The 14,000-nt window shown below is 34.0% G+C and overlaps 1 protein-coding gene across 2 annotated transcripts in view; it reads right to left on the bottom strand.

Annotated features, from left to right (window-relative positions):
- LOC149548040 (calmodulin-binding protein 60 D-like) overlaps positions 1-12,210 on the bottom strand; it is an 85,636-nt gene extending 73,426 nt beyond the window's left edge. For both annotated transcript variants that reach the window (XM_089792064.1, XM_089792063.1), the window contains exons 1-2: positions 11,885-12,210; positions 10,323-10,398 (exon numbers count right to left, since the gene is read on the bottom strand). In XM_089792064.1, the coding sequence (XP_089648190.1) occupies positions 10,323-10,398; positions 11,885-11,967 (159 nt within the window). In that variant the 5' untranslated portion in view covers positions 11,968-12,210. The remainder of the gene's footprint in view (positions 1-10,322; positions 10,399-11,884) is intronic.
- Positions 12,211-14,000: the final 1,790 nt, after the last annotated feature.

The raw sequence follows: 14,000 nt of genomic DNA on the forward strand, positions 1-14,000 counted from the left end.
ACATAAATATAGATATAGATATATTTACATATATATATATATATATATTCGTAAACATACATATTTACATATCCATATACATATATATACTCACACACTATGATGTCCCCAATTTCAAATAGGATTTAATAATAAATAATATTAAAACAATAAGGTTTCAAATAAATAATAATATAAGGAAATTTAGTATATAAATTAAAATATAAATATGAATAAATAAATTATAATATAATCATAATGTGGATAATAATAATATTTTAATAGATTCAATATATATATTATATATTAAAATATATAATGCATGTAGAAACTAATATATATGTTCATTATTTTCCCTATATGTTCATAATGGATGCAATTGTGAGATGGTATTTTATAATTACTCCACATTTATAGTATGTAAGTGCAATCATAATTGTTAGATTAAGATGTATGTAATGTCCCCTCTGGCTTAGCCATAGATAATACTAGCCTAATTCTTGTCCCTCATAGGTTAAGTATTTATTAATAGCAGGGCAAGGTGATATTTTATATAAGTGGAAAAAGCTAAAGTGTTGGGTAAATTTATTTAATCCACATAATATCTTGAGATAGGTCAAGTGAAGTTTTGGAAACTCTTATTTTAAGTTTTCCTTGCCTTGGATGCCAAGTAAAGATTAAGAAGATTACCAGTTTTCCATCTGTAGCTTTTCCAACTCAGCGTTCTTCCCTTTAAAGGCAGCAAAGTGATGTTTTCAAGATAAATTATATGCTATCGACTTGTTTCGTTTTTTTCCTTTCTACAGGAAATTGCAAGACTCTACTTTTACAAGAGACAGCCCCTTTAGAAACCCTCTTCTGGATGAAATCCCAAAAGAATTGCCGTAGAACCTTCAGCTTCCAAGTGTGGTTCACAGTTTGAACTACGTCCATGCCGCAGTCCTATTCAAGACAGACAACAAGTGAAAAAGCTCAGGAAATCGAGGAGTCTCTAGAAGGCAATCTACCAAGAAGAATTAGCAGCTTTTTGCAATTAACACATGAATAGCAGGTCTGTGATTTATCCAGCTAAACTTCCATATCAAACGATCAGATCAGCCGTATATATTTTGGCTTTGGAAATAAGTTTTCGTAAACTCTGTCTTCTAGACTGGCAATTTCGACCAAGGATATTCTACTGTTGATTTTCAATATCTCTATTACCCATCTGTAATTTTGGGTTTCCTTTGGTTGTAATACAACAAAACCTTTTTCCTGTGAGTATTGTATTAAGTTTCAATCTTGATCCAAGCAAAGGATATTCCAGTGGTACCAGAGCTACAAACCTACCAGCCTGTGGGGGTTTCAATTGTTGGTTTTCTTCTTAGTGCATATCATCGATTTTTCGTTGCATGTATTTGTGCATTCTTTTTGCTCCTAATCTAATACATGTCAATATAAAGTGGTTCTATGTATTCCAGAGGGTTTTAACTGCACAAATATAACACAAGAAGTAGGTCAGGGCAAAAATAAGATGCTAAAATCAACCCACAGGAAGCAGAGATGGGTGAAAGAAGAGATGGAAGCCTGCCAAGGGAACTAAATAATCAACTCAATGCATTCTTGACAATTTTTGCCCAATGGCAGCAGCATCAGTAGCTACAACTGCAACAAGATTAGCAAATGATGCGACAATTCCAAGATTACATGATCACAGCCTAAGTCACAAGGTTCAAATTTGACTTCGAGTTCGGCAAGGTCAAAAAAATCAAAAAAAAATCGACATTAAAATCAACTTATAGATATATTTTTTACATAGAAAAATAAATAATATAATAAATTAATTAAAAATAATAAATAAACATACCAAATATTAATATTTTACTACTAAAAAAAGATAAATAGAACATACATAAAATACTAATGCTTTTCTAATAAAAATATATATATATTATATAACAATATTTTACTATTGATAAAGAAATAAAAATAATATACATTATAATAAAGTTATAAACTATTAAACCCTAAAAATGAAATGCAAATCTTTGTAAATTGCTGCGGGGACTTGGCAATGGCCACTGCCATAAAAGAGACAACAGGCTGCAGCTATCTTCCAACCATCTTACAGGGAGCAGCAGCCACCAGACGCCAAACATGGACGACCAACAGAGATGGCGAACTGGGACAATTTTAGATGTCAGATGCATATGATTTGAGACACTACATGATTTCAGATTGCTAGACCCTCCATTGATGATAGCAGATGATTTCCAAGATGCAATAGACAATTTTCCCTAGCCATCCTTCAGAAAATTGATGCATTTTCTGCAAACTGAAGTTCGTCTACAAGTCTTTATTGCCAAAACCTTAAAAATGCTGTAATGAAATATGTTTTCAGCAACACGACAACCAAACTGCTGCCGTACAAATTTTCTGCAGAATTTTAGCAAATTTTTTGACCGAATTTCAAACCTGAAGCCGAAAATTCGGCAAAACCTATGACTTAGATCACAGCAATGGGACAACTGAGAGTTGGACGTTCGAGGCAGGAAGGTCAAATAGTCCACACAGCAGAAGTGAAGCCGAGCATTAGAATCGAGACAGAGCAGCCCCTAATGTTCTAACAACAGCGGATACAAGGTCTAATCAAACCACTGTGTCCCACTTTTTACCACATCTAGTTGAAAGAGTATCAATCCCTGAGGTTGAGGTAGAAAAGAAGTACATCATAGATGAGATTATACTGGCTTGAGATGAATACATGCAGCTTCCAGCTGATGTAAGGCAGCTAATGAATTTAAATCAATTCATGAACCAACATAAGGACAAGGCTAAAAATCATTTGGAAAGGCAAGATAGGTGGCCTAGAGGGTAAGTTAGGCATGGTACTCAACCTATAGAATATAAGGATACCTTGAAGAAACTTTCTATACCATCCTTTGATGGAACCGAAAAAATAACAGCAAGATCATGAGCTCATAAGTTAGACACATTCTTAGCACTCAAGCCCATGGAAGAGGTATAGGTGATCCAATTCGCTACCACACACCTCGAGGGAGTAGCATACGATTGGTGGCTTCACAGACTTATCTCCCAAGATCATGCCATGGTTCATTCTTATGAAGAGTTTGTCAAAAGGTTGGTTACTTGCTTTGACCAGAAAGACATAAAGGTCTATTACAGGAAATTGCCACATCTTAAGCATGTAGGGCATCTGGAGTCTTACATATGAATTCCAAAAAATTTCATGATGGTCCCTGAGTGCCTCAGAAAAGAGTTGCAATGCTCTTTGTTGAAGGTTTAAGTGACAAATTAAAAGGTTTGGTTAGGGCTCATAGACCTAGTTCTTTAGATGGTGCTATTGGTTTAGCCATGGACTTGGATGTCATACCTTCTTGTCTGCCACACAAGAGGAAATTCAAAAATCAGAAATCAAACGATGAATCGGATGTGAAGACTCCTAATATGCCCAAAGTCACATCTCCTAAATTAGAAATCTTTGTTTTCATTGCAAAGAACCTTGGGAGCTAGGATATGGGTGTCTTGGTAAGGGTAAGGCATATCTTATTGAGGTGAATTCTGATATGGACAGCGATGAGAATAGTAAGTACAATGACAAGGTGCAAGGTACCCTTGCATCCCTATTCAATGGTTCTAGAAATCATCTTTTCATACTTAAAAGGGATTTTGAAAGGACAGGGAGATACATTTATGGCAGACAGCGGTGCTACACAACTTTATTGATGAGAGCTTTGTAGTCAAGGAAGGACCATGAGTAGAGGATTTCCCCAATTCAGCATTATATTGGCAGATGGATCTAAAATCAGTTGCACAAGGAAAATACCAATGGTGAGCATACATTTAGATGATTTTACATTTGATGTCGAGTACTATGTGGTTCGTATTGATGGAACCGAAGTAGTATGGGGAGTACCAAGGTTGTGGAGTACCAAGGTTGAAGTCCCTTGGAAGACACAACCACGATTTCAACAGTACAGAGCTTGATTTTACTCATGATGGAAAACAAAATGTGTTGAAGGCTACTAATAATGACAATCCAATAATTGTGGCTCAACAAGCCAAGCTTCGTCTTCAATATGTTTGTGATACTAACCATTCTTTTGATGATGAGAGATATGAGTTGCCCCATCCAGAAATTACAGTTGAGATGGTTGATCATTCTCATGATGGTGATAGTAATTTGGTTGATGACTCTCTTACTAAGCCAGCCACTGAAGAGTTGTTTAAGTTGGGCAGTGATGGCATACATACTTCATTTTTTAATTAGTCACCTATTCCTCTTCAAATGGCAGCAATATCTTTATTAATTGGTGATTTCATATTCTTTGAATCCTTATGGACTAGTGGTTGTTCTAGTTGGAATCATATAGCATTTCCTGATATTGCATTGGCTGCATCAATGACTCAATCTGGGAATGTTATGGGGTATTTCTTTCTGATAAAGCTGGAGTGTGGAGTAATTTTTTTTTATCAGAAGGTTCTATATTTTGGTATGGAATTCAGGTATTAATTTGTTGGATGCATTGTCATACCTATGCACTATTGAGTTGCCTCGTGATTTATGGTAATTCGACAAGTATATCTCAATGGAGCAGCGGATGGGTTTGCAATTGCTAGAGGACCATCAATCCCGAGAAGGGAGGACCGTAATGTCTCCCTTGGCTTAACCATAGATAATCAAATAAAAATACTAGCCTAATTCTTGTCCCTCCTAGGCTAAGTATTTATTAATAAAAGGGCAAGGTGATATTTTAAATAAGTGGAAAAAGCTGAAGTGCTGAATGAATTTATTTAATTCACTGAATGTCTTGATGTGGGGTCAAGTAAAGTTTTGAAACTTTTTAAGATTTCCTTGCCTTGGATGCCAAGTAAAGATTAAGGATGAGGTCGCTAGTTTTCCAGCTCATTGTTTTTTCCAACTCACCATTTTTCCCATTGAAGGCAGCAAAGTGGTGTTTTCAGGATGCATTATATGCTAACGACTTGTTTTGCTTTTTCCTCTCTGCAAGAAATTATATGACTCTTCTTTTTACAGGATGCAGCCCCGGTAGAAACTCTTCTCTGGACAAAATCCCAGAAGAATCATCTCAGAACCTTCAGCTTCCAAGTGTGGTTCACAGTTTGAACTACGTTGATGCCGCAAACCTATTGTGGGCAGAATACAATTGAAAAGCTACAGAAATCAAATCGTCTCCAGAAGGCAAACTACCAGGAAGTGTTCACAGCTTTTTGCAATTAACAAATGAATAGGAGGTCTGCAATTTATCCAGGTAATCTTCCATATCAAGCGATCAGGTCAGCGAAAAATAATCTTGGCTTTGGAAACGAATTTTTGTAAGCTCTGTCTTCTGGACTTTAATTTTGACCAAGGATATTCTGCTATTGATTGTCAATGTTACTATTATCCATCTGTATTTTTGGGTTTCCTTTGGTTGTACTAAAACAAAATCTTATTGCTGTGAGTATTATATTAAGTTTCAATTTAATCTGAAGAAAGGATATTTCAATGTACTTGCACTTTAAACAAAAAATAGCCATGTCATTTTGATAGTTTAGTTGTTATCCTCTCAAGTCCCTTAGCAAGGTATTACAATAGATCATACCCTGGAAGATGATGATGGTCAATCTAAGGCATAATTCAAGAGGGTCAGCAATTCCATTGTTCGTCTTCTGCCTGATCAATTTGATGAACTCAAGTATGGGTATTTTGGTGAAGAGGGAAACAACATCAAAGCTGACAAGAAGGTCGCTGTCTTCCATTTTCTTATCCTAGATGAAATAAATAAAGTGGACCAAATTGTTTGTGAAGGAGTTAGATTTACCAAAAATTGGAGCAACGACCTTAGCAAAGTAGGCAGCCAGTTCACATATATATATATATATCCTTTGCTCACATATTGTAGAGAATATATAGGCGTAGTTATATTTATATTTATACCCATACATTTATATTTGTATAGTTATAATTATATATCCATAAATTTATATTTATATATTTATTCTTATTTGTCTATGCAAACATACATAAGAGAACATGTGTGTATCTTCTCTAGTTTCTTTTTTTTTTCTTTCAAATTTTAGTTTTCTTGTTTCATATCTTCCTTTCTTTGTCTTTCATTATTCAGTTGATCTTGCTCTTTCCTTGTTATCTGATTTGATTTTGTTTATTTTAGTATTTTTCTCCTTTGTCTTTCTTGTTTCTTGATTCTTGTTTCATTCTTCTTTTCTTTATCCCTTATTAAGTTATTTCTTCATCTCTTTGTGTTACCTCATACATACCCTTTCTTTCTTAGGTTCTAGTGACTTCTTTCTTAGACCTCCTATTATGTATCTCTTTTCTGGGCTTGGTATGCTAATTATTTTCTCTACGTGCTCTAATGATGGATCATAGCATTTGATCTAAAACATTGGCATTAAAAATTCAAAAATTCACATGGTCTAATATAAAAGCAAAGGAACTTGATTAATATGGACTGTGGAATATTCATGGACTTGATTTCCAGAACTGTTTTCTTATTTTGTCTTATAGACCAAGATCAAGGATCACAGTTGTCTTTATCCATTGTAATGTCCCATTTTTGGGACATTACGAATTTTAGAGTCAAATTCATAAAATATTAATTTGGGCTTAAGGGAGCTTATTGAAAAGTTATAAAATGGGTCAAATAATATTATTAAGTGGGTTAAAGGTGACAGAGAAGAATAACACGAAAAGACACAAGGCAGTTGAAAAATCACCATTGAGCATTAATAGAGCAGGTCTCGTTCATTTTCAGTGATAGTTAGACTTGGAGTTGTTTGCAGATTTTCACTTGGAGAAGAGAAGCTTTGGCTTTTAGTTTCCAAAACCTGAGGACAGAAACCTTCAGGCTCTTCTCAGTTGATTGGACACCAACACGATTCAGCTTGGAGTGGATTCAAGACGGAATTCACCATTGTGCTTAGAGGTTCTTTTTGAGCTTTCCAATCTGACTGTATAACTGATTTTAAGATTAGATTTGGATATCTGGTTATGTTATTATATTGCTGGATATAATTATACAATAGAAAATCTGAATATTATTTTGGACTGAGTATTTTTAATAAGCGTTTGCTGGTTGTTGTTGGTATTTTATTGCATGCAATTATCTGTTATATTCCGAAGTTTGTTTTGAGTTAAGATTGCAAGAATATTCATTCAGGCTAGTACATCCATGTACCATAAGCGATAATGGATCACACTTTTATTAGCCATGTGAACTAATTTAATCAGCTACTATCTCACCCATTACCTACAGATAAAGGCTAAAGACGATATAAAAGTAATGGAGTTTTCTTATATGTGAGATTTTCTGCTTATGCTTTTAGTAATATAAGAGTACCATGCCCCTCGTAGAAAGATTTCTTGTGAGCAATTTCCCAAGGCTTCAAGATTTAAAATTGGATATTTCCTGGATATTTATTCAGATCCCTACAATTGGAAATTATAATTCATTATGTCATCACAAACTCCCCACAAGATTCTAGATAGCTCTGGATTAAAATTCCTATCTTCCTGTATTCCACTGTTCAATAAAAGGAAACCATCACCTCAAAACAGACTCTGTTAACTATGTAGAATTTTCAGCTCTATTGAAGAGTGATGAGAAGTAGAATTATTGTCCAAGTTAAGCATAAGTTGTTGTGTGGCCATTGCATATTGAATGTGCAGCAACTGCAGATTCTGGCACAATCGCAACATTATGCTGGACTGGACCAAATTGAAATCTAAAATTTCTTAAACAGAATAATTGTTTGAAAGTCTGAAATTCTAATTTCTGCAAACAAAAATCTGATTGATAAATGAACATTCCACCATCCAACACAATAAAATTACTCTACTACCATTGATAAACAAAGCCAAATCCTACCAACAAGCTACTCAAATTGTAAAATACCAAATAGAAATTAATCATAAACATCCAGTGTATTAAGTGCTGGCCCAACTAGACCACAATAATTTACGTTAAGATCATAGTTACACCACCCTGGGGGACGGGGGGATGGTGGAACAGGGGGACAAGTTTCCGGGATGGGGGGATAGAGGGGCCTTAATCTCGGGATGGCGGGGGGACAGCTAGGGGACAGTGGCAGGGGACTGAGGGGCTTGTATATACTATACATATGGTACTTAAAATGCTAGTTATGAAAAGATGTATTGCAATATAAGATATAAAGATGAAAAAGAGTAAATACTTGAACATTGCATTGAATCAGAACATCAAACATTGAACATAAATAGTCAAATCAGCAAATAGTCAACACCAGGATATCCCCTATCCTCAGCAGAGGTGGCGGAATCTGGTGGTGACACTGGGGACGGGGGAACAAAGTCCCCAAGTCCCCAATGTATCCTCATCTCTGGGACGTGGGGCTAAAAGGTGGGCGACACGTCCCTGTGTTACTATGGTTAAGATGAAACAAAATTAATATAAGCCTTGCTTTTCTTACAGACAAGAGAGCTGTACTTCTAAAGACACACTTTCACCCAAATAGCACATCATTCCTTTAAAGTTTATTCCAATAAAGGAATCTTTGACCTTTGCGTAGATTTATTTGCTTTAGCCTCTAAAAGGAATATTTTGTTTTTGCATGGTTTTATTTGCTTCTTTGCATGCTATTATTTGTTTCATCTTCTTCAAGATATAGTTATTTTTCTTTTAATCTATATCCTAAAGTGTGCTTATGTTTTGTTGCCATGCTATCTTTCTGTTATAGGCATCGAACTATATTCATCCCATCCTCTTTGAATAATATTAAGCTTTGCGCATAAGAAAAATTATCATATGTCAAGAGTTTTTCTACTGAAACATTTTAGGATGATTACATTTCCCATACCATGGCAAAGCCTATAAATTTGATAGTTTTTATGCTCCGAGTATATTGAAAAATTCTGTAAATTTGAGGGAAAATATGAAATTATTAGCAAATTCACACCTTAGAGGTTGTATTGATGGTTGCGTTGTTGGTGTTAGAAGACTCCCCAAACACCTCTGTCAAAATTTCTAATGCAGAAGAGAACCCAATTACTAACAATGCAATTTGCTCAACAAACAATAACCTGCTTATATAATTTGCAGATTTGAATAAGATGATTGATTCAAGGATGACCTTACTAGAGCTACCAAGACAATGATATCGGTCTGTTGGCCCTGATAAAATTTGGTGCCTTCAGAACCTGTATTTGGGTTCCCTGCTGATCTCTATAATTGTTGACTATGCTTTCTATTTTCAAGACCATGGTCTAAGTCCAGTTATGCTTTTTATGGCAATCTCAGCATTTATTGTTTGCTCTAAATTACCAGTCTGTTAGTCTTCTAGAACAGGTTTGCAATATCAGAAAATATTTTGCACAAGTTCTATATTTAAAAAGCTTATTACTGCTGTTTCGTCGACATTTTTATGGAACTTTGAATTTACAGCCCTCTTCTCCAACACGACCAAACTGATTTCTGAAGCTGGACTCTGTTTTGAAGCAGGTAGACCCTGCTTTGGAAGCTTAAAATTTAATTATCAGATAATATTTCTTTCATAGCAGTTCTACTAAGGGTGAAAAATGTTAAATTCTAATACAGGCATCTCCGCCCATATATAATATTTTTTTGCATGTCTGTCACACTAGAATTCTTTGCATTATAGGAGCAACTTATCAAAAACTTTTGGTCCTTGCAAAAGTAAGACCTGAAAACAAAGAAACATGTCTCCTGAAAATAACCTGGAATTCGATCATTTCACAATTCACTCAGAATAGTGCAACAGAGATTATACATCTTATTTTCTACACGCAACTCATTAAGCATTTGAACTTAAAAGCACTCTCTGTCATAGAAGCGAGCCATGTGTATTGCCCCTGTTTTTGTAGGCCTATACTAGTTTATTTTTGTCTTCCAAATTCACCAGTTAGTGCATTGTTAAGGTCAGGTATAGTTATCAGACTTTGGGAACAGCAAGAAAGATTGTTATCAGACTTTGGGAACAGCAACTTGCAAACACTTAAAGATTTAAATGTGAATGTAAGAAGTAGCTTACCCACATTCAAATTTCAATGTTTTGTGCAGGATTGGACTCCTCGAGAATGATACCCAGACCCACAGTTCTGGGCCTTCTCAGCCAAAAAGAGCCATGGTTGCATGAAAGGAAAACAAAGAGGAATGGACAGGGTAGCATGACAATAGCAGTAGAGCATGTTCAAAGGTTTCATATGTTTTTGCACACAAGTGAGATTGATATTCTTTGAGGGCAAGAGGCGCAGTCCCTGGCAGCAGCAATAACATAAGATTATAACATCTAAAACTAGGTCAATTATGAAAAGGTCATCTTACCACTCTCCGAAGCAAAGGCTCCAAAATTGAACAGAACTTTTGCAAAGTATTCACCTTCACAGCTTCAGCTAGTGTCCTGTGATAACATGATAACACAAAAAGAAAACATCACAAATCAACCCCCTGTTTTATGCAGAAACAAAAGTATATTCACACACAATCAACTTTGGTAACGTGACTGTAAAAGAAGAACATGTTTAGAATGGACAAGAGCAATGTTTAATATGTCTCCAAAGAAACCTGGGCAAAAGATTACAACCCAGTGTTGATCAATCATTCGCGGAATCAAAATCATCAATCCATGCTCTTCATGACAGAGTCAAAGAATGTTCATCAGAGAAATTGTGTGTATGTCAGCTGAAACAAAAGACCCATTGTGCGTACAAATTTAAAACAGAAACTTTGAATAGAGACCAAGTCTACTGACCCTAATATATCCACATATGATCGAATTGGTCAATGTGCCTCTAAAGTTACAGCTAATTTAGGGTTGCCAGGAGAAGCGTTCAACATGTATCTAAAGAAAAATAGAGGTCTAGGCTACACATGGCAAAAAGCCAACTAAAAGATTTCAAATCATAGCTCAATAATTATCAATCACCAGCAGAATCAGATATATTGCTTCACAATCTTAAAGAAAGAGTCGAGAAATTTGTGTGTATGTTTCCTGAAACAAAACATTCACTCTGTCTTCAAATTTATAGACAAGAAATTTGAATAGGAGGCAGAACTACTAACCGTATATATAGGAGCCAATATAATTAAACAAAAAGTAGGAGTGTTCAACATGCCTCCTAAGCAGAAGAGATAAGTGTGGCTAAAAAGAGGCAAAAAGCTATCTAAAAGATCTCAGCACAAAATTGATCAATCAAAAGCAGCATCAGAAGCATCACTCCACACTCTTCAAGGAAGAGTCGTGAATGTCATTAAGAGCTGTACGTATTCCAAAACAGAACATCCACTTTGTCTTCAAACTTATGATAAAAATTAACAGAATAAAAAGCATTACTTCATAATTTTCGACAAAGAGTCTAAGAATGTCATTAGATAGAATTTATGTGCATATTTATCAAAACAAAACATCCGTTCTCTCCAAATTTAACAACAGAACCAATGGCATCAATCCCCACTCTTCGAGAAACGGTCGAAGAACGTAACTAGCGAATTTGTGAGTGTGTTTGCGAAAACAAAGTGTCAATTCTGTCTTTAATTCTTCAAATGTGTCTATGAAAATTAATAGCAGAAGCAGAAACATCGCTCCAGAGTCTACACTAAAGAAAAGGGAGTCAACGAATACTGTTAAGACACTTAGTGTGTATGCTTGATGAAACAAAACGTCCATTCTGTCTTAGAGTTTGTCGATGAAAATTAACATCAGAATCGGAAGCATCACTCCAGACTCTTCCAGAAAGAGTCGAAGCATGGCACTAAGAGAGTATTATATTGTTTGGCGACAGAAAGCAAAACAAAAATTTGGAATTCCCAACAGGAGCCAAAAGCTCAGTCCCTAATACTCCCAAAACCCATTTTGGCAAAAACGTAGAACAAAAGCAAAGACTTACGCTGCCAATGATGCAGGCAGGCGAGGGCGCTTCTCATCGGGTGAGGGATCGTCATCCTCCTTCTGGCCTCGCTTCTGAGACATGTTATTTTTCCTGTAATTCTTCAAACCCTACTCAACCTAAACCCATTACAGCAACAAAAGTGAAGGCAAAGAAACGAATCGGACAAAAATATTATCCAACGGAGAAGATGATGTTATGGCGTGCAGAGAGTGTGAAGCTGTGGGAGGACGAAATGAACAATGCGCTGCGCGGTGGTGGGTGGCTAGACTCTTCCTAGTTAGGAAATGCAGAGGACAGAGACTTCACTGTGCCATGGAAGCCGTACATGGACAATTCGAGGTCGCGTTTTTAGCAAATGGGCAGTACAATTTTGTCGCTATGCTGTATGGTGGGTCTTCAATCCCGCGTGGACCCTTCAAAACCGCGTGAAAAATTCTAATATTTATCCGCATAATTTGTTTGATATAAACATTTTAAAATGGGCTTAAGAGAATCATCCCTTGGTCAACCGTAGGGGAAGCTACGAACCTTTTATTCCTCTCCCATGGAGGGAGTTCTTCATTCTGCACGAGTTATAGAATACGATTATATCACTTATTATTATTATTATTATTATTATTAATCCCCTACGAACCTTTTAATCCTCTCCCATGGAGGGAGGTCTTCATTTTGCACGAGTTATAGAATACAATTATATCACTTATTATTATTATTATTATTATTATTATTATTAGTGCTTGTCATAGGCACGAATACATGTCATCATAATATCATATTAACACTAACCAATCAAATGAAAGAATTTAAAAGATTATAAGAAATTTCAAATGTTTATATCTTTTTGTAATTTTTCATTATTTTATAAATCACATTTTGCATTCATTCTATTGGTCCATACTATTTTTGGTCGGGGAGAAAATTAATTTTTTTCAACAAAAATACAAATATTTTCTAACAACTTCATCTTGCATTAATGAATGCATTAATTACAACTTTATCTTTGTGACAAGTCGATAAGATTTTATTTTTTATATCATTTTGACTTCCACCGCACATAACATCTCTAATCAATATTAATTCACAATAGCAATATAATTTCAATATGTTATATCTTTGTATTTGAATTTATAATTTTTTTTTAAACTTTGATTTTTTAATAAAATTAGTTAAATTATTACTATTATTTTATTTTTGTAAAAATAAATTAAACAATATTATTTTTTAATTATATTTTATAATAGTGTTTGTAATATGTATAATTGATAAGTGTTAGAATTAGTAAATTATATCATTTACTATTATTAATATTTTATATTTAAACAATTTATCATTTAGTTTAAATATATTTAAAACTTAAATATATACTTCAATATTAAATTAATAATTATATTTTACAATAAAATAACATACTAAAGGAAATAACCACAAAAAAGAAATAATTCAATTCTAAAAGATATGTAATTTATTATTAAGTTTTTATAAACTACGTATTCAAATTAAATAGTTATATTCTATTTCTTATTTATTACATCATATTTATTCATCAACATCAAATTTATATGTATTACATCTATTTATTATTTACATATGTACATATTAAATTATATAAATATTATTTTATAATTAAAAATTACTTAATTTTATGAAATAATTGGAAATACAAAACATTAAATAGTAAGTCTTCTCTAACTGTGTAAAATTAAACAATTAGTTTTATTTATAAAATATTTTAATATCTCAATACATTTCCTTTTTTCTTATACAAATGTGAGTTTTAATATAAAAATTAAATTCTTAGTTTCATTAATTAAAATATACTATATTATAATTTTTTATTATAACCATGATTTTATTTTGACTATTTGTCTTGTTAAGAAAAATAATTATATTTAATTATCTCTCTCTCTCTCTCTCACACACGCGCGCGCGCGCACACAACTTATGTTGGTATCGCTCTATCTTACTATTTTATCTCTCTTCCTCTTCCTCCTATATATCATCTATCATTTTTTCCTTTGCATATATGTTTATGTTGTTATTGTTCTATACTGCTATTTATCTCTATATAATGATTAAAAATAGTGTGACTTCCATTTGATAATCAAGATGAGAA

This window comes from Cupressus sempervirens, chromosome 7, assembly GCF_028749045.1.
Source record: "Cupressus sempervirens isolate cs-2001-9-10 chromosome 7, ASM2874904v1, whole genome shotgun sequence".
Taxonomy (NCBI): Eukaryota; Viridiplantae; Streptophyta; class Pinopsida; order Cupressales; family Cupressaceae; genus Cupressus; species Cupressus sempervirens.